The 26956-nt window shown below is 35.3% G+C and overlaps 1 protein-coding gene and 1 long non-coding RNA gene across 9 annotated transcripts in view; both read right to left on the bottom strand.

Moving 5' to 3' along the window:
• The window catches only part of LOC107319220, a 28965-nt gene extending 8523 nt beyond the window's left edge, over nucleotides 1-20442 (bottom strand). For 2 of the 7 annotated variants that reach the window (XR_004308617.1, XR_004308620.1), the window contains exons 1-11: nucleotides 20337-20442; nucleotides 19420-19526; nucleotides 17429-17536; nucleotides 16455-16629; nucleotides 16012-16191; nucleotides 12456-15747; nucleotides 11328-11446; nucleotides 8059-8155; nucleotides 7712-7802; nucleotides 5690-5756; nucleotides 1500-4677 (exon numbers count right to left, since the gene is read on the bottom strand). This is a non-coding gene — a long non-coding RNA (uncharacterized LOC107319220). The remainder of the gene's footprint in view (nucleotides 1-1499; nucleotides 4678-5689; nucleotides 5757-7711; nucleotides 7803-8058; nucleotides 8156-11327; nucleotides 11447-12455; nucleotides 15748-16011; nucleotides 16192-16454; nucleotides 16630-17428; nucleotides 17537-19419; nucleotides 19527-20336) is intronic. The other 5 variants (XR_001557683.2, XR_004308618.1, XR_004308622.1 and 2 more) reach the window with 5 other exon arrangements.
• A 4701-nt stretch (nucleotides 20443-25143) lies between these two features.
• RPGRIP1L (RPGRIP1 like) overlaps nucleotides 25144-26956 on the bottom strand; it is a 51374-nt gene continuing 49561 nt past the window's right edge. For both annotated transcript variants that reach the window (XM_015873816.2, XM_015873815.2), the window contains one exon: nucleotides 25144-25408. In XM_015873816.2, coding sequence (XP_015729302.1) covers nucleotides 25296-25408 — 113 coding nt within the window. In that variant the 3' untranslated portion in view covers nucleotides 25144-25295. The remainder of the gene's footprint in view (nucleotides 25409-26956) is intronic.

Genomic DNA, 26956 nt, shown 5'->3' with positions numbered 1-26956 from the left:
AATTAACAAAAAAAAAAAAAAAGTGTACTAAAGTAACTCTTCTATTAAGTCTTATTGTTGGAGGTGAATTAGCAACTCGTGGATTATATGAATACTCAGAATGAAGTTTCAAGGTTCTAAGTGGAGTAAAATGTAGGAGAAGTATAGAAATCATTCTCTGGACACCAGAATCGAACTATTAGGATAATAATTTTCTATGCATTGAATTTGTTGATGAGTTCTTTGTTTTTCTTTCTTTCTTTTTAAAATATACTTTGAATATTAACTTTTTCTTCATTTTTTTCTTCCTTTGAAGGAAGATGTAGCACAACCTATAAAATTTAGGTGTGCCTAATATTCTTCAAAGCCTCTCCGAGTTGACTATTCCTGGTTATTAAATATAAAAGTAAATACTCTNTTAAGAAGTAGCACAACCTATAAAATTTAGGTGTGCCTAATATTCTTCAAAGCCTCTCCGAGTTGACTATTCCTGGTTATTAAATATAAAAGTAAATACTCTGATTACTTTCAAAACCTAATTACCACTACTCAACATTTTTAACCTTAAAGCAGTTAAAGATATACATAAGTAAATAAGGGTCCAAACACCAATTCTGAAGATTACGTTTTCCTCTAGGAAAAAGTCTCAGACTGTACAATGAAATTCATCTCTAGGTTTTAAAGTTTAAACATGAAGTAGATTCTTTTTAAGTTAGATTAAGCTGGATTATTAGAAAATTTCAAGACTTTCCCAACCATTGCAAAAAGGAGAAACAAAATATTCAAAGATCTTGCATTAAAATTATTGACACTTGTGTCATGCTGCAAAAATAGAAATGAAAGTAAATTATTCTATTTCTGTGAACTGAGAGTGCTGAAGCAATACCTTCCACTTCCAGCATCTGACTAGAACTTCTCCTCTCTGTCCTTAACCTTCAGATTCCCTTAGCAGTGTCATATGCAATGACAGGTGTGTGTGCATCCTGTTTTAAGTTCTAAGTAACATACATACACAAAGTTACTGATTTTCCAAAACTTTAGGAGAGAAAACAACCTTCTAAAGTTGTCTGGAACAGAATTGAGAGGAAGAATGAACGCTATACAACTCCTGTTTGAAAACATTATGATAAGTCCCTTTTATGTAAAAGAACCACCTCTGTATAATCTATGCAAAGTAAGGATAGATATGCAAGATTGTAAGCTGAGTGAAACCAGACATTAGATTACTGGGCAGATTGAAAAACCGACTCACTTGGTAACCTATCATTAAAATCTTATCTGCCTTACTACTTTAATACAACATTTAAACGTAATAAAAATTTGCAGATAGTCCATTCTTGGAGTATTAAGAGGAACATTTTATACTTATTTTCTTAAATACTATTTTTGAAAAATGCTATTTTTCTAGATTTTATTAAATGTCAAATGAAAGCACTGGCAGGTTTGCTCCAGTTTTCTAAAGAAGTTCAATTGATATTTTTAAGAATGTATAATAATTAAGGACTTAAAAAAATACTCACATAAATAGACGGAAATAGTAGCATACTTCAAACCACTTTTGCATCATACCATCCAGAGTTAGCATCGGTCATAACATGCTGTAAGTACATACGACAACCCTTGTTCTCTTCTAGTGCTGACTGTAAGAAATAAGTACTTTGTGCATAATGACAAGTTCAAATAACAACTTATTACTTTAAAAATAACTTAGAAGCTTTCAAACCAAAGGATTCAACTGTACTTCAGAAAAAAATAATAAATGACATAGAGAAGATACATGAATCTCTCTCTGGGGAGGCTGATAACATTTGTTAAATTAGGAAACATTTCAGAATTAAAATACATGTATATTGGCTAAATTACAGGAAACTTTAAGCAAGTATCTGCTCTGAGAGCTCCAGCTCACAGCTCACCTCTGAGTAGCCCAGTGAGAAATTACTCTGATGATAAAAAAAATCATGATTAGTTTCTGTTTCATTTGAGAAACTGAAAATGGGTAAGCCAAGTGCTAGGGCAGAGCATCACCTCCCCAGAGGTATCACTCAGCATCGACCTGGTGCCATCTGTTAGAGCCTGAACTCTGACACAAGAGCAAGATAAGGCAGTATGATGGGCATTCAGCCAGGATGTGCAGTCAGCAAGTCCAGAGGAAAGGCTACCTATCTGAAACACATCATGCAGGGGTCACAGAATTAGCTAATTCAATCACATTAGAGTAAACCCTGCGCTCAACAGAACAGTCTATAAGAACTAAAGGCAATCACAAAACACCAACAGTTTTCATCTCAACCTTTCATGCTTTCCAGTTAAATACATCACTGATGTAGGAATCAGCATTAAAAAAACAAAAGACAACTAAGCCCGATTACATTAGTTGCCTTGCTACAATTTATCAATGATTTTGGTACTTTGTATGATACCAACGCTGATAAACTATATCAGAAATATGAGATCATTATTTCTATTTATTTATTTATTTTTGGGGGGTGCTGGGGTTATATTTTGAGAGAGGAAGAAGCAGAACAGTTAAAATAGTCACATCTGAGTCTCAGCACTGACCTTGTGCCCACACACTGGCACACAGGTTGGGCCCATTCTGTTTCCAGCATCCCAGTCACACCCCCAGCCCGGCCTCCCCAGTCACCAGGCTGCTGGATGACATCTCAGACAAGTTAATCCTATTTATCTGTCAGATGATTTCATGTCAGCGTGTTAAACTTGTGTTCTACACCAAACCCCCGAACCGTTACCAGGAATATCTCAAAAGGACTGAAGTAGGAGGTTGACAATAACAGTAAAAGGGGGATTTTTTTTCTCCCCTTTCTTTAATTCAGACACTCAGAGGAAGAAAAACATGCCTCCAGACCAATGAACATGCAATTTTATGAGAACGAGCATATGCTTAGCAGTGGATGCATTTCTGTTGCTCAGGGTGGCACCAGAAGTTACACGCTTTATTTTTCATTCTCTTCAGTGGTAATTTCTTGGTCATTTACCTCCTCAATAATAATGTTTAGCAGAGTAAAATAATGCTTTAGGCTTTAAGTCTTAAAGGTTCTTCCCCCGTTGCCCTCCTCAGTAGGATGACTGATTTCAGCCCTTTAGAAAAATAAGCTTAGTTATGAGACATTAGTGGCATTATTGCCTCCTTTAATATTCGTGACAGTCTCCCACAAATGTATCACAAGTTGGCATTTATTAGTGCTAGGCACAAGTAAGGGGCATGTTATTTGATTTGAATAACAGCTTGGAGCTACAGTTTGAGTCCGGAAATATATTAGTCAGAAACAATCTCATTTAATAACACAGAAACTAATAAAAGAAAAGTATTCCAACTGATTCAAAATTGAATTTATGAATATTGCTTAGCAGGATTAATGATCAAAAACTGAACCTGTTTGTCATGTTATAACAGACTTTTCGATTTAAATGCAAAACTAGAAGTCAATGAGTCCAATGGATTGTATATTGCTTTGAAGAAAACCAGTTCATTTTACACATAAGCTTTGAAATTGGCAATAAACTTTAATTACAGGGTCAGATAATCAAATTATAATCAAATAGCCTCACATAAAATCTATGTTTGAAATTAATGAGATACAATTCTACCAGTCTGTAATATTGTACCTCTGAAACTTACTAAAAGACATTTCATTTTCATTTAAAAGTCACCTTAAGGACTTTTCCCTCAATTTCTTGTGCACAGCACAATTTTATTTGGAAATGTCTCATTTTTAGACCACACAGTTCTAAAGATTTTTGCATATGGAAAAATCGTTTGTTATTCCAGAGGGTTCTTTTTATTGATAACAAGAATTTTAATATAGCAACATTAGAAATCTTTCAAGCAGATGCATACTTATGTGTTTTTAGAGAATGCCACAGTTCAGATAATAAAGCTGTATAGTTGTTCAAATGCACATAATTATTAAAATTTTCATTTAAGATCAGATTTTTCATGACTGATCTTAACTTGCAAATGCAAACATACTCATTAATGTGCACTACTGCATCATCTCTTTCTTTTCTGCTGTATACAACCGTGACAATTTCTCCCTAAATGCTTTACCTTACTTGGAACAAGAAATATCTCTTATATTTGAGAGAAAAGATAGAAAGAATAAATCCAAACTCACTCTGGCTTTCTCAAAGACTTGCTGTGTGGCTTCAAGCAAGTCACACTGTATTTTATAGCTAAGCTTTCTCAAGTGTAAAATGGCAGCTTAGCACACTTTTGTACAACTTCATTGGATTTATCATGGGACCTTATTAAATGCACTACCATTTTCAAAATGAAGATGCAACATTTAAGGCAGACATTGTCAGACCTTCTTAAACATGCAACTCTACAAGTACAGAAAACGCCAAGTAATCATCAATCTACTCAACAATAATAGAAGTGCTTGATGGCACATAATGTAACTTTTAAACCCTATAATATCTTAGAGGTATAGTTGTAAGATTATAAAATAAAGCAAAACATTTGTACTTTAAAAAAAATCAAGCTATTACAAGTTAACAATAATCAATCATCAGAAGTACTTACCATAATTAATCATCTACTTAGGTGGACCACAACAAGGAAAATTAGATGCATTGACAAGAAAACCGCTCCTTTGTAAACTGGGTGTGAACATACGGTAGTTAACGCATCACATCTCGCTCAGGTTCCAGCAGGGCAATACCTTTCTGCAATACCTTTCAATGGGAAATGAACACAAGTGAATGCTATCGTTTCGCTTTCATTATCAATATAAATGCAAAAAACATCAAGCCCAAACATGCAACAGCTCTAATTCTGTCTGCATTTCTTACATCTTGACTTTTTTTCCTCCCTCATGTAATGTTTTACAGCTACATGTTCCTTCTGTCTCAACCAGTTTCTCACTGTTATGGTCCCTCACAGAGGACAAAAGACACAGGGACAAATACAATTCATCTAGTAAGTATCTAGAAACGTGCAAGAAACTTTAATTGAATCTGGTGGTTGAACATTTTCAGGTCACAAAAGAAAAGAGAAAGTCTATGACTGACACTTGCAAATGAGAATTGTAAATGCATTTGTACAGCAGCAGTTCTGGATGAACTGCAGAGCAGAGAGAAGGTCCAGCCCAATGCTTTACACGTCAATACCTTCTTCAGAGAGATGTTTTGAACTCTAATGGTGACAAGGTAGAATGATACAGACCACACTGGCTAAAGGGTGAATTTTGATGGTAATTAAGATAGACAAGACACCTCAAGAAACAGTATCTTTCCCAATTTTTCATATCCAATCTCTTGACTTTCATAGATCAGTAACTAACTTGATAGCATTGTTTAGTAACAACAGTGCAGGGTTTGTGGTGCCTTCACAGAAATAAAGCTAGAGGAGAAAGCAGTTGTGAATATTTCACCTGCATCGTTGTGACCAGGTGAAACTGCAGCTCGGTGCAGTAGCTGACACAGTGCACAAACAGCCTGGAGGTTAGAGGTAACCCACTGAAGTGTACCAGCACCATTCACTTTGCACAAAGTTTCTCAGTCTTTGGAGTTAGGATTTTCTTTTTTTAGAAAAAGATACATTTTGGAGAGGAATCTAAACTCCTTCTTTTTGAATGTAACACAGTGTTTTAACTGTTGGAGGTATTATTACCCCCAGGATTACTTGCCTGAGTTTTGAAAGAAACAAATAAACAAACAGCACCATTGCATTCAAAAGCTTACGAACCTCCACTTCTTTTCCATTTGAAAAGAAACAGATGTGGAAATCAGGTGTTCCCTTTAATCCTGCGTACCTATGAAGAATGTAAAAAACATTTGAACAAACAGATGGAAATTATTTCTTTGCTTCTTTCTTCAAAGTCTTCATTAGCCATAATCATTATATTGAGGCGATTTTACTGAAATCCTTGTTATTACATCATATATTTGCTATGAACAACTCTAAGTCTTTGAACCCAACATATTCCATTCATTATTTCTCATATATGTATTATTTTTTAAATTGGATCCCTGAAAGGAATCCTGCTTTCTTTTCTCTTAGGATTGGAGACACTGTGAAAGGAACACATAGGTGTCCTTTTCTTGTAGAGTTTTTAAACGTTTGCAGAAATAAATACAATTTTTTTCTTCAGGTTTTCTACTTCATGCAAGTTCCTTTCTTTAATTAATTTTCAGGAACTTCATGCAAAAGAATTAGCATCACTTTCAGTTCATAACAAGCACAGAATGAAATCACTTGAGGCCATTTACAAAGGCTATGCTTAACCTAGGAATCTAAGCACTCTTGATTTCCTTTAGTGGAGAGAAATGAATCCTTCCCCACGGAAAGCTGCCCCATGAAGGTTTGGTTAAATTCCTGATGAGTCACTTAGCGAAGGAACTTGTCTTTCTCTACAAATCAGACAACTTGACAAGCTTAGTAAAGGAATTTAGATCTTCAGCCTCAGCCCCAGTGCAATTACCCTTTCCATTTAGCCAACCTCTTGGTTTCTTACCAGACACTTTATGAGAACTCTCAGAGTTGCTGAATTGTGCGAACCTGACTCAGGCCAAGCACAAAATGCAAAATGCCAGTGGCAAAAAAAAACAACCCAACACTTTATCAGCTGCTTGTCCATCTTCAGCACAGGTTTCAAGATTCTACTTTCAGCAACTCATGGGACCAAAATATAAACAAAAGCTGCTATTCCCAAGTTCACTCATTCCTTTGAACAACCAATTCTCTACTGTCATGTTTATGGAAATACTTGCAACTAGCAATCAAAATGCCATATGAATCCATCAGTAGCTTTGCCATCATTGCATTCAAGTTTGTGGCATGCTGCGGTAGATCTGTAACTGCCTGCCAAGTTTCCCTCAAGATACCTGAATCTATTGAATCACTGAATGAGATGCACGTTCTGTCCTGATCATAAATTTCCAACTACAAAAATAGTCTTTAACCTCAGCCATGAGTTACTCTTGCAATTATTTGTCTTTGGAAAACTCTTACCCCTCCATGCCCTCCCCCTGACCTCCCACCCTAGCAATAAGCTAGCAATATCTCAAACCCTTTGTGTTCCTGTGTCAACACAATCCCCAAACTGTAAGTGTTAGCAGCTGTGCTCAATATGAAAGGGTTTTTGAAACGCACAGAGAGTAAAACAGGAGCAATCACAAGAGCCTCTTTGACTCCCAAAATATTAAATCACGCACTGCTGATCACTGAAATGGTTTCTTTTCCTTGCCCAACTTATGTAGTGGTTTTGCTATTTTGGCCAATCTACAAATGAACCTTTTGTAATAGAAGGCCTAAAAACTCTAAACACATGTGTGCATCCAAAGAGCTGGCAAGATTTTTGACAACCTCAGCTCTCTTTTCATTGTGAAAGTTTATCCTCACTGATTGTATACTCTAAATAATTTCCTTGTTTTAAAAAGTGTTCACATTTCTTTGGATTAAGTTTTAAATTCATGCTGTAAAGTTACTGTGTTTATAAATGTACCAGTTCCTGCTCATCAGGATTATACCTAAATCAAAATACAACTAGGCTAGGCTGAAAAGAGAGCAAAAGCGGTGTGTCAGCCTGTAAAACATGGTGACACACCAAAGAAGACAAAATCATCACTTTAAGTGACCAGAGGCCATGTCCATCTCTTTAACTAGGCTTCCTTTTGTGCTGCTACATGAGAACAATGTGATTCTGTGATTCTGTAATCATGTATTCATGAGAGATATAAAAAAGAAAAACCAATAGAAACACCCTACCTTGAAAATTTCCAAGTACTCAGTACTGTGACTATTTCCTTTAGTTGAACGGGAGGCCAGGTTGAGGAATTTTTATGCCTCTCTGCTTTATCTGTGATAGGAAATGTAAAGAAATTTCCCTTAGCAACTATTTAGCAGTCAGTAGCTAAACTCTCATAAACTGTTCATACACAAGAACTAAAAACTAACAACTTTTTATTACCATTTTTCATACTTAACTCTTTCCCCTGATTTTTGTATTATTCCCTACTTTTTCTGTTCTGTAAGCAAACAATTTTTTTATTAACCCACGTGAGATTAATTATTTGATAGAGTAACATTCAGGCAACAGTAGAACTTGCACTTACTTTTCACTCAGTTTCCACTTTCCTCACAAATGGGTGTTCATTCTTCTGACTGACTGTTCCAAAACATGGAAAACCTATGTCAAATTCCAACTCACATCTGCATTGCAAAAGAATGTACAATGAAATAGCACTATGTCAGCTGTCAAGGATAACATACAGTCTGTTTAACATTAAGGTCCATAGCAGCACAAAATCAAGAAGATACAAAAAGCCCATTTGTACATTTAAAATACTAGAAGGGTGCTCATCATCTGAGGAATAACATCCTTAAAGGGCATCTCAAGATAGAGGGAGTAAAAACCTTGGTTATTGTTTAAAGGAACTGAATAAATATACGAGGTAAGATAGGACTTCCTATGCCTTTTAGCCTTTTGCTGATAAAAACTACCTGATATTTAAGCTAACCACACCAGGATACCAACACACATAACCTTATTTGCTGCTTTTCTGGAAATAATCAGAGATTGGATACTTCAACTTGGACTGAAGCTCAGTTTGAAGAATGCTGACCCAAATTAAAGGAGAGAGTTTATGATATTAAACACTGTGAAACAGTGGAGTCCCAGAATCCGCAGCCGCCATCAATAAGATTTTCTTTCTCATGACTGTAGGTGGAGCCATAACATAAGTAAATACCCTCTTGGCAATACAAGTTTGGAATTTGGCAGAATGTACTTGGAGGCTTTTCAGCATTTTTACATTATTGAGGTTTTAATTTTCAGTACAAACAATGTGTGAAGCCCGCTGTTTTCCTGGTTTCTCAATCTGCAGAGCCAATTCATTTCTCCTCAAAAGTCCGGAAGGAAAGAAAAACTGTTGTTCAACTTTTATTGTGTCCAGCAATTATCACCTAATTTAAACTTCTCTAACAATTTCTCTGCTTTAGGGCACCTCCAGGGCTGCCAGTCCAGCTGAATTCATTTAGAAAATTAAATCCAAACCTGACTATTCTTATTCATCCTCTACACCAATTGATGTGATTTTGTGCTACTGTACTAAAAGGAAAGGCAATAGCACATATTGTGGATTTTATTGTATTACATATAAAACATATTGCTGAAATACAGACTGTAGGAGTCTCAGGGAGGAGAGAGAGAACATAGCACCATCTGACTGAAAGATGTTGGATAAAAGAGTTGCTATTTATAGGAGTAAAGTATGTCTACAGTTACCACTGTGACTAACAATACACGGTTCACGACTATAATTAATCCTTTCCTTCCTATGCCTCACTTATTCAAAAAACAAAGTATTGATTCCCCGCAGCAAAATAAAACCTCCATAAAACCAAGCAGAAATGCAGAACAACTACAGCCCAAGTATTTTTGTTTGCTTTCTGATGCATACAAGAAGCAAGTAGTATCACTAATGTTCAGGGGATCAGAATGCATGGAAGATTAATGAGTAACGAATCGTTATTTGGAATCAGGGTAAGGGCATGAAAAGCTGCAATTACCAGAAACACTTTTAAATTTATTATTATTTTATGAAGTTAAGGAATACTCATCAGATCACTCCAGATCACATTTGGCAAATCTGACTGGTTCTAAACACCACATACCAAAAAGTTTGCATGGCCAAAAGTCACTCTCAAAAGAGCAGGAGAGATCAAAAGGACAAAGCTATACAGCTCACACACAAAAAATAGAAATAAGGACTCTGTGCTGCACTACAGAATTGAATTGGTACATTTCACTCCCTTTAAGGTTCTGCAGTTCAAGGAAACTGCAAGCCCATGTGCTGCCTTCTGTAGTCACAAGGAGGTTTCTTGAGCCACACTCAAATGCATATGAACTGCAGATGATTCAAAAGCTATCAAGCGATCACAAATCCTCATATCCCTAAATTTATGTGAAACAAACAGGTAGAAAAGTTTATTTTCAGCCCGAGGTTAACTTCTGCTAAACATTTATGAAACTTCTGGTTTTACAAGCCATATCTATCCAAAATTATTACTATTTAGTTTATGCTTATAAAAGTTATCTTCAGATTGTACGGCAAATTTGTACAATTGTCAGTTCATGTTACATTGCTCCACAATGGGACAGATCACCCCTTGAAGTAGCCAGTACTTCCAAGTTCAACAAATTTAAATTGATTATAGACTCAGAATTTGAATCAAATCTGAACTACTGATTAGGCAGGTCAATTACATGCCCTATACGTTTCATATAAATTTCATATTTAATGCCAGTAATAGCCATGAAGGTGATTATCCAATTGAAACCTATTTGCTGATTCAGTTAACATGTTATGTCAATAACAAAAGCACTTGGGAGTATCCAGGTTTATTGCAAAGTAATGGATTCTCAGATGAAAAATACCATTTATCTATCCTATTTATTACAAAAGATCTCCTTCAGTTGCAATGGAGCCATACAGCCTTATAAGTTTAAGAATACATTGTACTGAACTGCACTGCATCATTTTATTAATTTCTCTCATTTTGAAACAGTTGTTTCACGGTCATTTATGAAATGCAAAATTGTCTATAAAGACTTTTTTTTAAGCCAATGAGCAAACAGTTGTTTTCTTATCACTCAGAAAATTATACTAAATGATTGATAATGACCCTCACCAGCTACTTTAATGAAATTAAAGTCATAAAACAGAGGTAGCTGGTAATTAATACATATGACCTTCTCAATGCAAGGGAAAGCTCTTCATGTGCAGATGAATTATATTAAATTTAACCTATCCAGATGCTGAGATGTGCTCCAAGATACATCGTATGAAACATCATAGAAGTCTGTGTGCTCTAATTAAATAAAAGATCCATACTCTGCCTAAACAAAGTAAGATTAATCTGCTTTTAAAGGGTAACCAATCCAAAAGATGCCCCCAAACCCATCTGTGAGCTATGATTATTTCAATCTGTAATTACATGCACAATACAACCTAACAGATCTAGATATTACACAATGTTGAGAGATGTATTTATCTCTGTGTATAAAAATATGTAAGTGAAAGAAAAAGAACAGAAAACATCAGCTCTATACTAAAACTAGTGGCAGAGAGAGTTGCTAACTTTCCCCACAAGTGCCTGTCCTAAATATATACGCATGTATATGAACACATTCGTATGTTTCACATGATAATGCATAATCTAATATGTCAGTAAAAATATCTAAATAGCTCAAAACTAGGGTAAACTTTCTTAACGAGCAGGAGTTGTGATACCATTTACAATGGTGACAAAATCACTATATTTAAAGCAGCATGGTGTAGTTCAGAAACTTCTTATAACCCCAGTGTTTGAAAGCACTTACTTTGAGTTCTCACTTCATGGCTTGGATCACAGCTATAAAGAAATCTGATCTAACTGGGCAGCATATCTCTGGGTGCCTGGTGCTCACAGACTGAATCGCATATCTGCAGCTTCTACACCCTGAAGAAAAGATGTTACATAATTAGGTTGAACTTCACTTAGTCCAGCAAGACTAGTTCACAGCAGATGGAATGACCTTCATCTCATTCCTGTTTTATGACGAGTTTCTTTTGTCATTTCTGAGCCCATAGTACCAATATCACGCAGAAATTTGCCTCTTCCAAAAACCAGATTTAATTACTCTCACGTTTTGTCTCAGACAAAGCTAGTAATTAGAAAGTATCGTTTCACTTAATCAGAAATCCACTCCATACATACAGACTTAAAAAATAAAAACATAAGCAAAACTCTGACCATTAATGCTGATTTGGGAAGTATTTAACTACAAGGCATGGCTCACAGATGTTTTTGCATCCTCAATGGCTTTATGAGCAAGATAGTTAACTTTGATGAAATGAAAATGTCAATGACAATTAGCAGGAAGAAAAGAGTCAGGAAGATTTTTGAGGTTATATGGCCATACGGAATAATCTTTCTTTCAAAAAGCTGTAGTAAGTATAGACCATTCTTGTTCAGCAGATGGGCCCTGTGAGTAAAGGAATCCACTGGAAGAAAGCAAAGTATTTGAAAAAGAAAATCATGCCCCTTGCTAGATATTCTGTCAAGTGCACAGAGATGTTAATCCATCTTTTAGCAAGATTAGCTGTCAGATTAACACATTATCCATGTGAGTCACAGCTAGTCTAAACCAAGGATGTGCCTGAAGAATGACGTGCACCCACATGAAGGAAGGTTTACAGAGGCGCAGACTTACAACAGCACTGTGGAATGCAAACCCAGCATTTTCTTTTTTTTGCCTTTTTTTTTTTTTTTTTTGGTTAATGCTGGCCAAAGCTCTGCAAACAGCCAGTCTCGATTGCTGCATCATGCTGAGCTGATACAAGCCTTGATGTAGATTTGAACATCCTCATGCAGGCCTTGCATCTGCCACACACATATATGTATTAACTCCAGGATGCCTCTATTGTTCTAGACAATAGATATTAAAAACATTAAGGAATTTACTTACTCAAAATGCTCTTTAAATACATGATTTGTAGCCATTCAGGAGCATTCAAATTCTGCAAGGCCAAGTTGAAATCAATTCAATTTAATAACAGAACAGGATAAAATCTGTGAACAGAATGTTTTCTTTTATGAATCAAGGAAGTGCAAATGAAAGCTCGCACAAGCAACTGATGGGTGTCAACATCCCTTTTGAAAACCACAATCTGAATATTCCTTCCTATTGTATCTCTCTGATACTAGGGTTTGAAACCAAATAAGAATAATTTCATCTCAACGCAACAGTAACCCATTTGGAAAAGCTGGATTCTGGAAATATTATGCTATAAGAGATTGCACTATAGCACATGACTGCAGCTCAGAGCTAAAGATCTTTCCCCCACCAACGTTTTGTTTCACAGTTTTATTTTATTCTTTTTCATTGTGGATTTATTTCTTACCCTTCAGCAGGCCAACAAACCCCATTTTTGAAGAGCCTCTGTATCTTTTCATAACCTCCCTAAGTTAATAACCAAGCTAAATGAAGACAAAACCTGCTCTGAAACAAGCTTTGTTCCAATACATGAAGGTCTGGCAAGAAAAAGAAGCCTTCTTATGGAAGCTGCTTAGCTGACAAGTCACAGCCAAACATTCCAAGCAGTTTCTGAAGCAGCTGAGGATTATGTGCTGAGTCAGTATTTGCTGTCTATAGGAGCGACTAAAAGCAAAGAAGAAAACTTCCCTACTGTCTTGCTTTTGGCTCTCTTTCTTGGGTCATGAACCAGCTCTAAAGAGTCCTGACTTTATCTGCAGACACGTGGGACAGTTGGTCTCTACAGGCAACACCACATAAGCAACTGAACACTGCTCTGTGTTTATCTTCTAAGGACACCCAGCTGCCATTTAGATATAGTTGACAACTGCCTGCAATTAGACAAATCTGTACAAGTCAGCAAATTTCACTCAGAAAACCCCCATCAAACCAGCAACAAAGAACACATGAAGAAAACTGTACGTACAATAATTAAGGAATTGAATTCACTCAGAAGTTTCAGATCTCAGACCAAAGAGATAAGACAGAACAAATGACTGCATGCAGCTTTTTTTCTCTCAACACAAGCTTGAGACAATTTACTAAATCAAAATAAATATCTAAATTAATTGTAAAATACTTGAGGGAGAGAGCAATTTGCTGAACACAACTGTTTGAAAGCAGCACAACTATTTTGTTCTTCAAACCAAGTAGACAACATGAACCCAATATGGAATATAGTTTGATATATACTTTGTTCAAACAATGCAACTTCTGGTTTCATGAGATTTTGCATCAATCAAGTATCTCTTTAATGTCCTTAAAAACAGTACAGGAAGAAGCAAGGACAAGCCCAATCAAGCATTATTCTAATCATCCACATACAGTACACTGCAATAAGGAAAAGGCAGAGCAACTGTCAGAAGCTGTGTACCTACAACCTCACTCATAAGAGATTATCCAGCATATTCCACCAGCCAATACAGCTGTCCCACCTATTTCTTCTCCTCTTTTACACCCTCAACATCCACTAGCCAATAAATTCAAAATTAGTGAGAAAAGCAACACAGAGAGACACACAGTTTATGACTGAAGACTTCCTGAACCCACCAGGAAACCAAAATCATTCTAAATCCTTGTTCAGGCTGTTACTCAGTTTCACTTAGTAACTTCTGACATTCAGCTTACTGGTAGCTCCTGCAACAATCATTTATCTCCATGGGGAAAATATAAGTAGTAAATATCTTTTAAAAATTATTTTAAACTGAATTATTGATGTGATTATCCTAGATAAAAAAAAGGATGTTTCATATTGATAAATTATGGTAATTCCCATCCCTTTATTTCATCTTAAATAAATCAGTGTAGGGGTTAGAAATCATCTGGTTTAATGTTGATAGCAATGAAGTAGTATAGCAAAAGTTGAACACTGAAAACAGGTTTTATATGTGTTTGAGGCAAGGGACATTTTTTTTTTCCTCTGCTTGAAACATTGTTTGACTTGTTTCCCCTTATTTCATTCTATATTTCAAAACAGCATACTTTTCTTAGTAGACAACGGGAATGAAAGCAAGAAACTGCATTAAATAAATCTCCAAAGTCTCTCTAACAGGCTTCAGGCAATGCTGTACTTTTTCTTTCAAATATTTCCATGTAAAATCAGATGTTAACTCTCTGAGTGAACCCATGTGCAAACTCTTTATTCATCAGATTAATGGCTGTGGAGCAACAGGCAACTGAACATATTCCCACTCACATAAGGTATTCATGGCTTTCCAGAAAACTTCACATTATTGCAACTACTTTTCAGTCAAATATGTTGCATCTAGTGAAGAAAGAAAGGAATTATGAAAGTGTTTAATGGCAAACTACAGTAGATGTATTGACACAGGGAGGAATTTGTTTCTTTTTAACCAGCATGTGCCTATTAATTTGACATGGATTTTTTTCCTTGCCATACATTTAGGGGGGTGTTAAATACTTTATTTTATTCTCTACTCATTTTTCTGCCCTCTTTTTTTTCCTCAGAAATATTGTCAGATACCTGCTTTTGAGGTTGATCATCCTACATCTTTTCAGATTTACTCAATTAGATCCATTAATTGATCTGGCTCAGTTTGTGAAAGATTACAAATACATTTGTCATGCTTTTTAAATTAATACAGATAAATTTACAGCGTATGTTCTGTTTACAGTGAAACCTCGTTAAAATGAACATTTTGGAGCTGCACCACAGTTCAAATGAGAGGAAGTTCATACTTGTGCAACACAGCAGTTGCATGTTCAAATATGTATTTTCATATCTGCTAATGACTTCAAAGCATACATGCTAAACCATACATTCTTGAAACGATGATAGTGGCTGGAACAACAGAAATAGTGGCAAATGAGCAAACCACAGAGTGATAATGTCACGACTTGATTACAGAATAGATAAATTCCACTGCTACCCCAAACTTAAAATTGTGTACAGTTCATGGTGTCTGGCATGCAAAGAAGACAAGAAAAAACAAACCTCAGTAATTAGAACCCATGACTTGTATTGCGCTTCAGCTTTCATAATGTCATTTCATTTTCCAGTTTAAAAGCATCTGCTATACTGCTGAACGTGGTATACTGCTGAAGAGTTCCTCTGGGCAACCAAGTACACAGCCTGATGATGCAGAAGTTTACAGGAAAAGTTTCATTTCACGTTTCAAAGCAGATGACTTACAACTTCCACTGAGAAGTCAGACCAAAGGTCCATCTCTCTGATTACCCTGAATTCAGCAATGTCTAAGTACACCTAAAGAATCACAACAGAGCAAGAATAAATGGCACATCCTCTCAACACTTTTGTACCTTCTACCCATTTTCAGCTTGAGATATTTCTAAGCCAGAAGTAGCTTCTAAGTATTCAGTAAATACAGACAGATTTATCTTCCTTAAACTTGTTCAGTTGTCCCTTATGCAAAACGTTTAGCCAGCGAAACATGTCTTATACTGAAATCAAACAGCACAGAGCAGAGCAGCAAGGGTTAGAAGGACTTGGAGAAAGAGTATGTGTTACCTTCAGTAACGCACCACTGTCCCTGCAATTCCTGTCCTTGTTCAGTCGTGTTGCACTTTGCCATTAATATGTCCTCAGCTCTCACCAACTGCAGCTATACATTTTCTCCTATTTTTTTTCTTTACAAAATAATGTTCTGTGCTACCATTTCTAAACTGCAATAAAGATTCCTTACAGAAGCTGTAAAACAAAGATTAGATTTGAGAATACTGTTACTTCACAAAAATATTCAACAGAAATGGTATTTAAATCTTAATAACAACAATGTGGTATCAGTTGTCATGTGCTAGAGTGCTTGGTGTTTATTACTGAATAATTTAAGATCCTTACATGCAAATTGTTCTGACAGACATAATTTGAAAACAAACACTGGCATTTGTTTTGCTACCACTGCTGTTGTTTTCAAAGTACAATTTTTGCAGCATAAATAAAAACATACTCACATTGTGACTAGGACAATGCTGTCTACAGAATTCCCAGTGGTTTGGCATTTGAGATTCATTTCTCTTCATTCTTTAAAGCATTTATGCACATAATGGTTTTGAACTGTTGGCTCACTTGTTATGTTGACAAATTCTCTGTAATCATCCACAGATTATTAAGCTGAACTTTCTATTGCTATTTAAAGGGTAAACAAAATGTCAGTTTACAGTTTTCTGAAAAAGTACATTTTAAAAACGAAGAAATAAATATAAAAGCCTTTATGTCCAAAAGGATTTGAACAAACAAAAATTATCTGAAGTCAGAAAATCATAGAAGGATACACTATGTTTATCATATACAAAAAAATCAGAGGTCAAAATCTAAACCAACTAACTGGAAACCAAAACTCTTCAAAGGCTTGTAACATCCAGAACAGATACAGATTCCCTCAAAATTATATATAAACTCCTACTGTGTGAAATCCCACAAAGTTTATATTGCAGTAAACAAGTAGGAAAAAATGAATAAGATAATTTCAATTCCAATGCCTCCAATGCAATCAACACTAGAACTGCTTCACACTCAGGTACATCCCTAAAGAGAACTAAACTGCTCACTTATTATTAGCATTTAATCAGCTTGGTGCTGCCTGTTGGTCTTCACTGGTCTTATGAGAGAATGGAGAAAGGACTGCAGTACATTTCAGATTTTACACTAATCCACACACTCTGGTATTGGAAGATCTTTAAGCAGATCAGAAATCTTTGAATTCATTTCCTCCTCTTGTATGCACCATAACTCCATAAGAACTCATAAAATTTAGAATTAAGGTATGTTCTTTAAAGAAGTAGTAGACGAAATCTCAGATTTTATTGGGAAATTTCATTCAGTATGCAAATATCATACCAGACAGTAGGGGGCAACTTTAACCCACAAGTCATACTTCATGCATTCTGTGATATAAGGACATGAAGTGGTTACTTTCAATATTTACCTAAGTTTGTTGTGTGGTCTGTATCAATTTTGTAAAACATAAGGTTTCATTTTTAACCCCTGCTTTGTTCTCCAGGCAGTATGCTGAGAAAATATCTGGCTTACGTAGCTGAAAAAAATAGTGCAAGATAAAATAAGAAACAACACTCTGAAAGTTGTTGAGAAATGGAAGGACAACTATATTCATCTAGCTTCCTGTCACAGGGATTGTGAGAAACCAATCTCATGAGCATATTTTTTCACACTTGCAATTTGATAAGCAATGCTTTCTTGATGAAGAAGTTTATAAAAGAAGTAATTTAACAACCTAAAAGCCAGAACAGACAGTAACATAAATGCTATTAAAACCAGCAAAATATTCATTAATGATGTTAACATGCAAAATTAACTGCATTTAACAATAAACCTTTATTTAAGGGTAAACTGGTGTTCTCCGCAGCATGTCATGTTATGTATCACCTGAAAAATAAGTTTGGTTCTTAATTTCCCAGGACAGCAAATACTAACTACACAGCAAATACTAACTACACAACATGAGAGGGTATAAGAAACCAGCATGGTATTTTTTCATTGCATAACTAAGACTTGTGGATTAGAAGAATATAACAGTTACAGAATTTAATATGCCATTAATTGATTTCCCTTTAACGTTCACTCTTACATTACTAGACTGGCGAAAAGTTAAGAAGTAGGGGGTAGAGTGAAAGTATTTTCACATCAAATCCAGCCAGTTGGAACATGTGAAAACCCTACAACCCAGAGCTAGTCTTAATAGAAGACTCACAAAACAAAGTGGTTAGGCCTGGAGTGAGATTTAGCAAATTTGGGGCAAAATCATGACTTCAAGTAAAAGATGTCAAACAGTGGAAAGCAACTCATACAGAACTTCATGCTCCATTTAAGCTTCAAACATGAGGGTAAAGTACACTGGATGACAAGCTACAATAACCAAGTAAGAAACTGATTGCAGACCTTTCTTCTGGAGTGCCCTGAGACCCTTCAATAACACACTACGGATCTGCTTTTTTTCAGCAATGTAGCTACCAATTACTTCTCTGAACACAACCCCACCTTAAAACATAAAACTTCTGTTTCAGTTAGTGTGCTTAAGCTGTATTTTTCTTAACAGACAGAGCATAGCATAAACAAGGATTACAAGATGTGAAAAAACATCCACCCTCCAGCATTTCCTGAAATGAACTTACATTTCATGTTAATACTCAAAAAGCATATGTGTAACTGGTACCAACCGTACTACTTCAGAAAGAAAACTAATCATTAAAACACAGAAACAACAACAAAAAAAAACCCAAAGCCAAACACAACCACCAAGCAGATATTTTACCGCCAGAGATTACTACTTCATGATCCTATAATTTGTGCTCTTTTACAACACACTGTTTAGGGCTTTTTTCTTTTTTTTTTAACCCATGGCTGAGAAACATCTTGCTGTTTTACTGTCTGACGGGACTGAATGCCATGTGAAACCAAACCACTGCCTCCCATTCCTTTTTTATTAGGAAACGAGGAGGCGCAGTTCCTCTGGCTGAGAACATGTCATCCTGGAGGGACAGCCTGCCAGATTGTGTTAGGTTATTCTGAGATGAGCGAAGAGAAAGCACACATCCATGATGCGCCTGCTTCTGTTATAACCCTAGTTAAATCTGCCCCATAAATAAGGTGACAGCAGAGGTTTTTGGAAGCATTTTTCTAATGTAAACGCTCTATGAGAATGGGCTCAGTGTGAAAACAGATGAATGGACAAACAAAAACCCACGCACAGGGCACAGCATCAATGCTCACTTCATCACGAAGACCATTTTCTTTATGATGTTTGCTTTTCTATTTCACTTTTCATTTGTTGATTATTTTTTAGTCTTTTGCCATTACCCAGCATGACTGCAGTGTGACTTTCTCTGATTCATCCCCCAGTTTCCTTGCACACACAACAGTCCGTTTTCCTCGGGCACTGAACAGCTACCAGCTACTTACTGTAGTTATACTCAGCTCCTAGGTCTTTGAGGCCCTCCCTCCACTTCCTTCCTCTCCACTCGCTCCAGCAGCAGCCAGGCCACTTACTGGTGTGTTCCAACCTCAACCTGTGAGAACAGGCGGCAATGCTCAGTGCGTTTACTCAGCAACAGTCACTCTCCAGTGGAGTGAAAGCCCCAGTTTGAGCTGAATCAAGGGAAGTTATGAAGGCCTGCTAGTCCTTTCTGTTTTCTCCCAAATAATGGGCACTGATGTGTAGAATTAGCTTAAACGATCACTGCTTTCCATGACATGTGGGATGCATCAATAGCTATACAGAGGTTAGATGTTGCAGGATTCTGTCCTATTTGTCATATCCTGTGGATGCAAATGTAATCTCTCAGTACTCTTACCAGCTTATATGAAAAGCATGGTTACTAAAGACTTGACACAGATAACTGTAATTTGCTCTCTAAAATAAATTTCTATCTTATTTTTTTTTGACTTAAATATAAATTGGCTACAAAAAAAAATTAAAAAGAAAGAACAACCTTATGTTCTAGCTCAGATTGTAATGACTGTAAGCTAATATATACATGACTGATACTGCTTTAGAAATATTTCTATTCTCATACATTTCATCTAAGGTATAAATTATACTAATTGACATTATCAGTTCATTGGAAAGTTTCCAAGGGGGTCTAGTTTTGTTATTCTATGGTAACTGCTAACAACAGATTCTGAGGAAGGACTTAGCAAAACCAGTGCAATCACTATTCATTTCTGAAGCAGGATACTAAGTGATGTATCCTTTTATCTCTTTGGGAAAATTACCCTATACGTAGTAATACATTGTGAGTGATTCATTATCATTAAGGTCAAAGGCCAGTCATTATTGTAGCAATTTATGCTTACATGTAAGTAACCAGAATACTCACTGGTTGCGTGATGCTGCTTCTGATCTAGACGGACTTCACATCTGCAGTATTTTGGGTGGGTTTTTTCTTGTTTGTTTGTTAATGTTTGTTCATTTGTTTTTGTTTTTTTCCCTTTCTCTTCCCCTTTTTGTTTTTTCTTCCATTTTTCCCTCTTTTTCATTTGTAGTAGATGCACAGTGATCACTTTTCCAACAGTTCTTCAAGGAAAGCACAGCTCTTGCAGCTTTAATGCAGAAATCATTTGACATTAGACAAACCAGCTTTCTTGTTTAAACAGAAAAGAGATTATTTTCCAAATCCACAAAAACATCAAATAACTCACTGTTAGACTGCTTGCAAGACCTGTCTTGCACTGTGGCAGTTATTGATGTTGGATTACTGGAGTAACACATATTTTGTTACAGGCAATGGGTATGGGCAGAATTTCCAGGCTTAGATCCTCGTTTCTTACAGCTCACAGAAGAAAGTTTGTCTGTAAATCTAAATTCTATTTGTTAAGCATTAATGAAAGAAGGACAAGCAGAGTATAATCTCAATGCAAACATGGTCTTGGTTGTTTTATCTGATTTATCTTACTTTTAAAATAATCCAATATAACAAAACCTGGAATAAACAACAGTAAAACCAGAAAATTATGAGCACATAATGAGTACAAATCTAAAGAAAAATAGCCAAGCAAACCAAATTGTCAGCAAAAACAGCTAGTTTTTGTCAATTATTTCACCAAACTGAACAGAAAGTGTGTGGCATGCTACAAGGCAGTAGGCATGGAAATCACTAAATGCCTATATGTATACATACATATATGTATATATATGTATGTATACATATAGGCATTTAGTGATTTCCATACATATATACACACATATATACATATACACATACATATATATATACATATATATATATATACACACACATATATATACAGTTATTTGTATTTCTGTGGATGTTACATAGCTGAAACAAACAAAGTTCTTACTTGTAGAAACAAGACCATGTTTATGCCATCCGTAGAACTGTGAACAAATTAAGTACAAAAGTTGTTTTCACATGCTTAGATCTAAATATGGCTTAAATAACAAATAAAAAGAAAACTGACTGTTAATATGCTACAAAACTTCTCTGGATTTAAGTAATGTTTAGAAAAGCACCTCTTTTTTTCTGCCATGAGGACAGTCAGCTGCTGGGACACGCTGCCCAAAGATTTTGAACAGTCAATGTATTAAAGGTTTGCAAGGGCATCTGACAGTTCGCAATCTAAAACTAAAACTAAACTTCCCAGGACTGAGTTAGATTTCGGTCCTATGAAATAATGAATGCTTGAGGACCGACTGAGCAACAACTTTAGAAATAAGAAACTTTTAAATATCTCTAAAGCCTATGGATGCAAGATTTACAGTGAGTTTGGTGCTCAAAAATAAAGACCCAAATCTTTAATTCATAAGTGATTTTCACAATTTTGTTCCGCAAATGATAGGACTATATTGCAATAAGAAAAAAAAAACAACTCTAAAAATAAAAGATCCAACATTTCCCTTGTAATAATTATTCTGTTTAAATCACATTTCACAAAGTTAGCCCACCCCAACTGAAAAAAATGCAAAGAGAATTTAAAAACTTACCAAAAATAGAGAAAAAAAAAATGAACACAGTATAATATGTTGAAGACAATTTTTTGTTACATGCAGAAACATCAACTTGGATTTATATTCTGCAGTCAGTTTCATACCTGCATAAACGTGCATTCAATTTAATATTAGCTAAGAATGACTTGTACTCAAGTCCAATTAATAAAAACTGGTTTATGGCACTGTTGTTAAGTCTTCATTTAAATTAATTTCTCAGTTCTGACAGAAAAAAAGAAAACAAAATTCAACAGCTCATATTTAGTCTTGGTATTTTTCGTGACCTCTTGGGTTACAATACTGTGTTATTACACCTTGAAACAATAAAGAACATTTAAAATCAGTACTACTGACATAAATATTCATCTTCAGTTGCAGAGGTTCTATCATAGGCAAGTTATTATTGCCATTTTATTGTTGCTGGTTTATAGCTACTCCTATAAGCATATAACTTGATAAACTGAGCTTACTGTACAGCAAAATTGATGCAGTTCATACAGATGTTACCTTGTTTTGCGATGTACTTGCTTTTATAACGTCCACCCCTAAGTTATAGGTGTCAACAGGCTAAAAGCAACATTAAAAAGAGAAATTTTGAGCTAAATTTAAGGTTACATCTCAATAAACATATCTTGGACATCATGAGAAGAGAGGAATGGATACAGTATACAGATATATTTTTTCTCTAAGGTATTTATAGCTATAATCTGAGCAAAGCTGTACTCAGTTGCATTGACCTTCCCTGGACAGCACAGAGTTTGGTCTTAAGGTACAAGAGCATGTTGGAAATATAGACTACTTAATTCAAGAACAAAGTTTCTAGTAAGCTCATATTTACGTCACATAAGACAACACAAGCCATCTGTTGGATAGATGCTCACTGAATATTGTATCTTGCTTAGTAATAAACATGAATAGAAATCAATTTAAACAAACAAACAAACCCAAAACAAAAAACAAACCTAAAAACACAGATAATAGTGAGCTTTACAAAGAAACACGCTTCGGAATCTGAGGCAAATTATACTTGTTAATGTTGGAGTCACTGAGAACAGTTAACACAGTGTAACCAAATGTCAACTAGAATATTTTGCAGTAACTTACCAAAGAGGTCTGTGTTTAATGAATATACAAATGCTTGATTTCTAAGTTTTCAGCTTCAGATGGTGAAGATTAAGAGCTAAGGGTGTTACTAAAAACATTTAACTGAGATGAACATCACTGATTTTCTAATTTTACCACATGGTTTGTTTCAGAAGAAAACAAGCACCAGTTACGCAGCTCTCCTGCAAGTCAGTAAACAGGCACACACATACACAAAAAAACTCAAGACAATTTGCTTCTTTGTTTATGTGCAGGATATTTAGTTCGGTTTGCAAAGTATTAGAAGAATAATAGGAACCTCCTGGCAGAATACCACAACTAAATTTCGCAAAAGCCACTCAGTTAATCTCAGTGTTGAATCGAGCTGTTTCAAATTATGATGATGTATAGTAACAGTCTTATTGACAATATAGATGTACAGAGCCAAAAAAAGCTAGAAATAGTGGCCAAAACGATGAACAGCCAGCCAGCCCAAATGACAACAAACATATGGCCATTAACCGAAGAATGGAGGGGTTTAGGAATGCAGCTGTCTGTGGTCTCCTGAAAGCTCCAGAGGGATGAAATACTGCAAGGATTGGCAAAAGTCTGGATGAAAAGTACTACTCCTGAAGATAGTAGGTCCTAAAATGGAGTCAACCCTCAGTTCATGGTGGAATTTAGAGATTTCTGTGGTCAGAGTATATTCATTCCAATGGCCTCATAATGTACATCAACAAATTAATATTGTATGGGTGTCATTTCAAAGCCTACTGAAGATGAAGAGCCATTACTGAAGCCATTAGAGCACAGATGGTTCAAACTATATGCAGATATTCATACTTGCATTTCTGCATTATAGCTGCTTTTTTTTTTTTCTCCCTCCTGTTGAACTGTAATGAATTGTCTCATAATCTATTCCATCTTCTTGCCATTAGCAGGCTTTGAATGTTCACAAATAGGAGCAAAGAACTCATTTTCCAGAGCTTTAATCACACAAAGAGGGAATGCCTAATTCTCTAAATGAAATGGTCTGTGATCACTGAAGCAGAGATTTAATATATCACGGCAAATTAGGTAGATTTTAATAAATTACTTATCTCTCTGAATACTTTACATATGCTTATGAAGAAACATAGCCTGTTTGCAAACAGTGGAAATCCACAGCACATAAAATTCTTTGAAGAAAACGACAAATAAAAAAGTAAATTAAAAAATGAAATGTATTATATCCTCGTTCTCAAGAGACAATCCTTTTGCAGCAGTGGTTCACAGCTCCATTAAAAATATCAATTAAATCCTTCAATGAGATTGGTTAAAAGCTAGAAAATTAACTTTCCAAGATAGACACTGGTTATTCAGATATAACAATTCATTCCGTGTCTGATAGAAGTTCTAAAAGTGATAGAAAACAAATGAAAACACAGTTGCTTGTCCCTCCAGCTCAAACTAGGTGAAGCAAAATCTGATACTTTATGGCTTCTTTTTGTGCTTTGACAGATGTTGGCTGAAAGTAAATCTTCTACTGTATAGAAAAATTATTGTGCCTGCCCTTCCCCTACTTCAAATCATGATAATCATAAACAGCTGATTATAATGTTAGCAGAAGGGCAAAAGTTAGTGAAAAAAGGTTGCAGTAATTTAATAAGTCTTCCAACTTGCTTCATTTTTTATATTTAATTGATAGGAACTGTATGCATCAAAGAAAACACATACTGAGATTTAATGTGCATAAAATGGATATTAGCATTTTAAAGAGGCAGATTAACACATTAATCCAAGTAATTTTCATATATTGCTTTTAATAAAATCTTCACAGTATAAAATTCTTAATGAGGCTAATCACAGGCATTCCATTTAGCGGGGTGATTAGGGATAACATAAAAGTATTTTTAATCAGTTTTCTAAGGCTTATGGTTTTTTTATTAAAAATTAAAAATTTGACTTGCATTTTTATTACTGTTTTATGTAGGAAAAAATGTTGAAAATGCAAATAAAGCACATCATTCAATCATGTAGGTATTAATTATTCACCAAGCGTTGTCCACTGTGGGTAGATGCTTAGCCTTAGGGGGGAAATATAAAAACAAACAGACTGAAAAGTTTACAAAACTTTATTAGGATAAATCAAGAATCCTTTTAAAATAAATTATGCATTAAATATACTCTAAGAATTATGAAGATCTTATCTTTGAAGCACTGTCTAGTATGCTTTTACAGAAGGAACTTCTGTAGGCAAACTTCCCTTTCATGCCTCCTTGCCATCTTTCCATTCCTTGTAGACTGCATGTAGTGCATGGAGGGCTTCCACTGTTACTCTGAGCTTTCCAATTATTGCACTATCATCTTGTGAATCAAAAACTAGAAAGGAAATATCAGAAAACAGCATTAGTAATTTCATTTAAGGCTTTGGTTTTGTTCTGATAATTTTGCTTAGGATTTGGATAGATTAAAAGGCACCCAGCATATGCTGAAAGAACAAAAAATAGCTTCCGCTTCTGGCACTCACCTCCACAGGGTTTATGAAGAAAGCTTTCAACCAACTTTCACATTAAAGGTAGTAGCTAGTGCTCAGTCTACCGGAACCTGAGCACTCTGAACTAGAAAGTGCTTCAAACAAAAGCATTCGCATTGCAATTAATTTTCAAGTAAAGAGAACTTTCTGTATGAAAACTGCCTATGCAAACTGTTTATTTTTCATAATTCACAAATACAGATATACAGATATCCAGAATCCAAGCTATTAAAGACATATATGCAGGTATGCAAATGCCACTAATTAAAAAATATACAGATAGATGTATTTTCTACAGTGTGTATATACTTAAAACAGCGTGTATATGACCAGGTCAAATCAGCTTGGAGAGTACTTAAATGGTAAACTGTTTCTTTCAATTTGGTGCAATGTAGGCTTCTGTGTGCTGTAAAACAGCAAACTGTAGACAAAGATGCTATTTACTCAACACTAAACTATTTAACTACCTTCATCTTTATGAGTGTGTATTTTAAAGTACTATTTAAAATTTTTATTTTACAGAAATTAGCTAACATGATTTACAATTGCACTCTCCTACAGTATCTACATAAGCCCCGCGGGCCACATTCTCTGCTGCTTTGATTAAAAACATGCTAACAGTCAAGAATGAGGTTACTTCCCATTCCTGCATAAAAAGTAATGAGGCTGTCTAACGTGACTCTAGGAGGAATTTGACTTAAACCAAATAATCTTGACAGCACATCTCCTCAAAGCGATGTGTACAGCAAAGAAACAGCAAGGTTATGTATTTACTAAATAGATTGGGATAAATACTCTGGGAACATGCAATAATACCACATGCTACAATGCCCAGGCTGCTGGGACAATCAGAGTTAAGTTTGGGGAAAGAAAAACCAACAATAAACCTTTCATCATTTACATTGCTGACACAGCTATTAAAGGACATACTGGATGCTATTCTTAGAGGTGCAAACAAATTTTGTATACATAAATAATTAAGTGAAATGTCAACCTGAAGAGAAAATTTTAGTGGAGACCGTATTTTTTACTTATAAGAATATTAGGGTAATTATAATTGATTATGGAAAATAACATTAATTCAGTTCCCTCGATTTTAATATGGTCAAGTTATCCCCCAAGACACACCATCATAAGCCACTGTATATGCTCATCTTCATCCAGTCCTCAAAAAGTCCAAATGAAGTTTAAAGCATCAAACTTTTAAGGATTAGAATGGCAGCATCCCATTGCCATTGGCAACAACATTACCATAAATCCATATGAAAAAGATACTAACTGTCAAGAGGGTGTGTTTTAATTATCAAGCGACACTAGAAATCTCCCTCTTAAATTAACCCTAACTTTGTATGGTGTAAAGCCAATATTTTTTTATTTATTTTTTTTTTTTTTTT

Source organism: Coturnix japonica, chromosome 11 (assembly GCF_001577835.2).
Source record: "Coturnix japonica isolate 7356 chromosome 11, Coturnix japonica 2.1, whole genome shotgun sequence".
Lineage (NCBI taxonomy): Eukaryota > Metazoa > Chordata > Aves > Galliformes > Phasianidae > Coturnix > Coturnix japonica.
The sequence above is the reverse complement of the archived record's forward strand: the minus strand, read 5'-3'. Positions and strand labels throughout refer to the sequence as shown.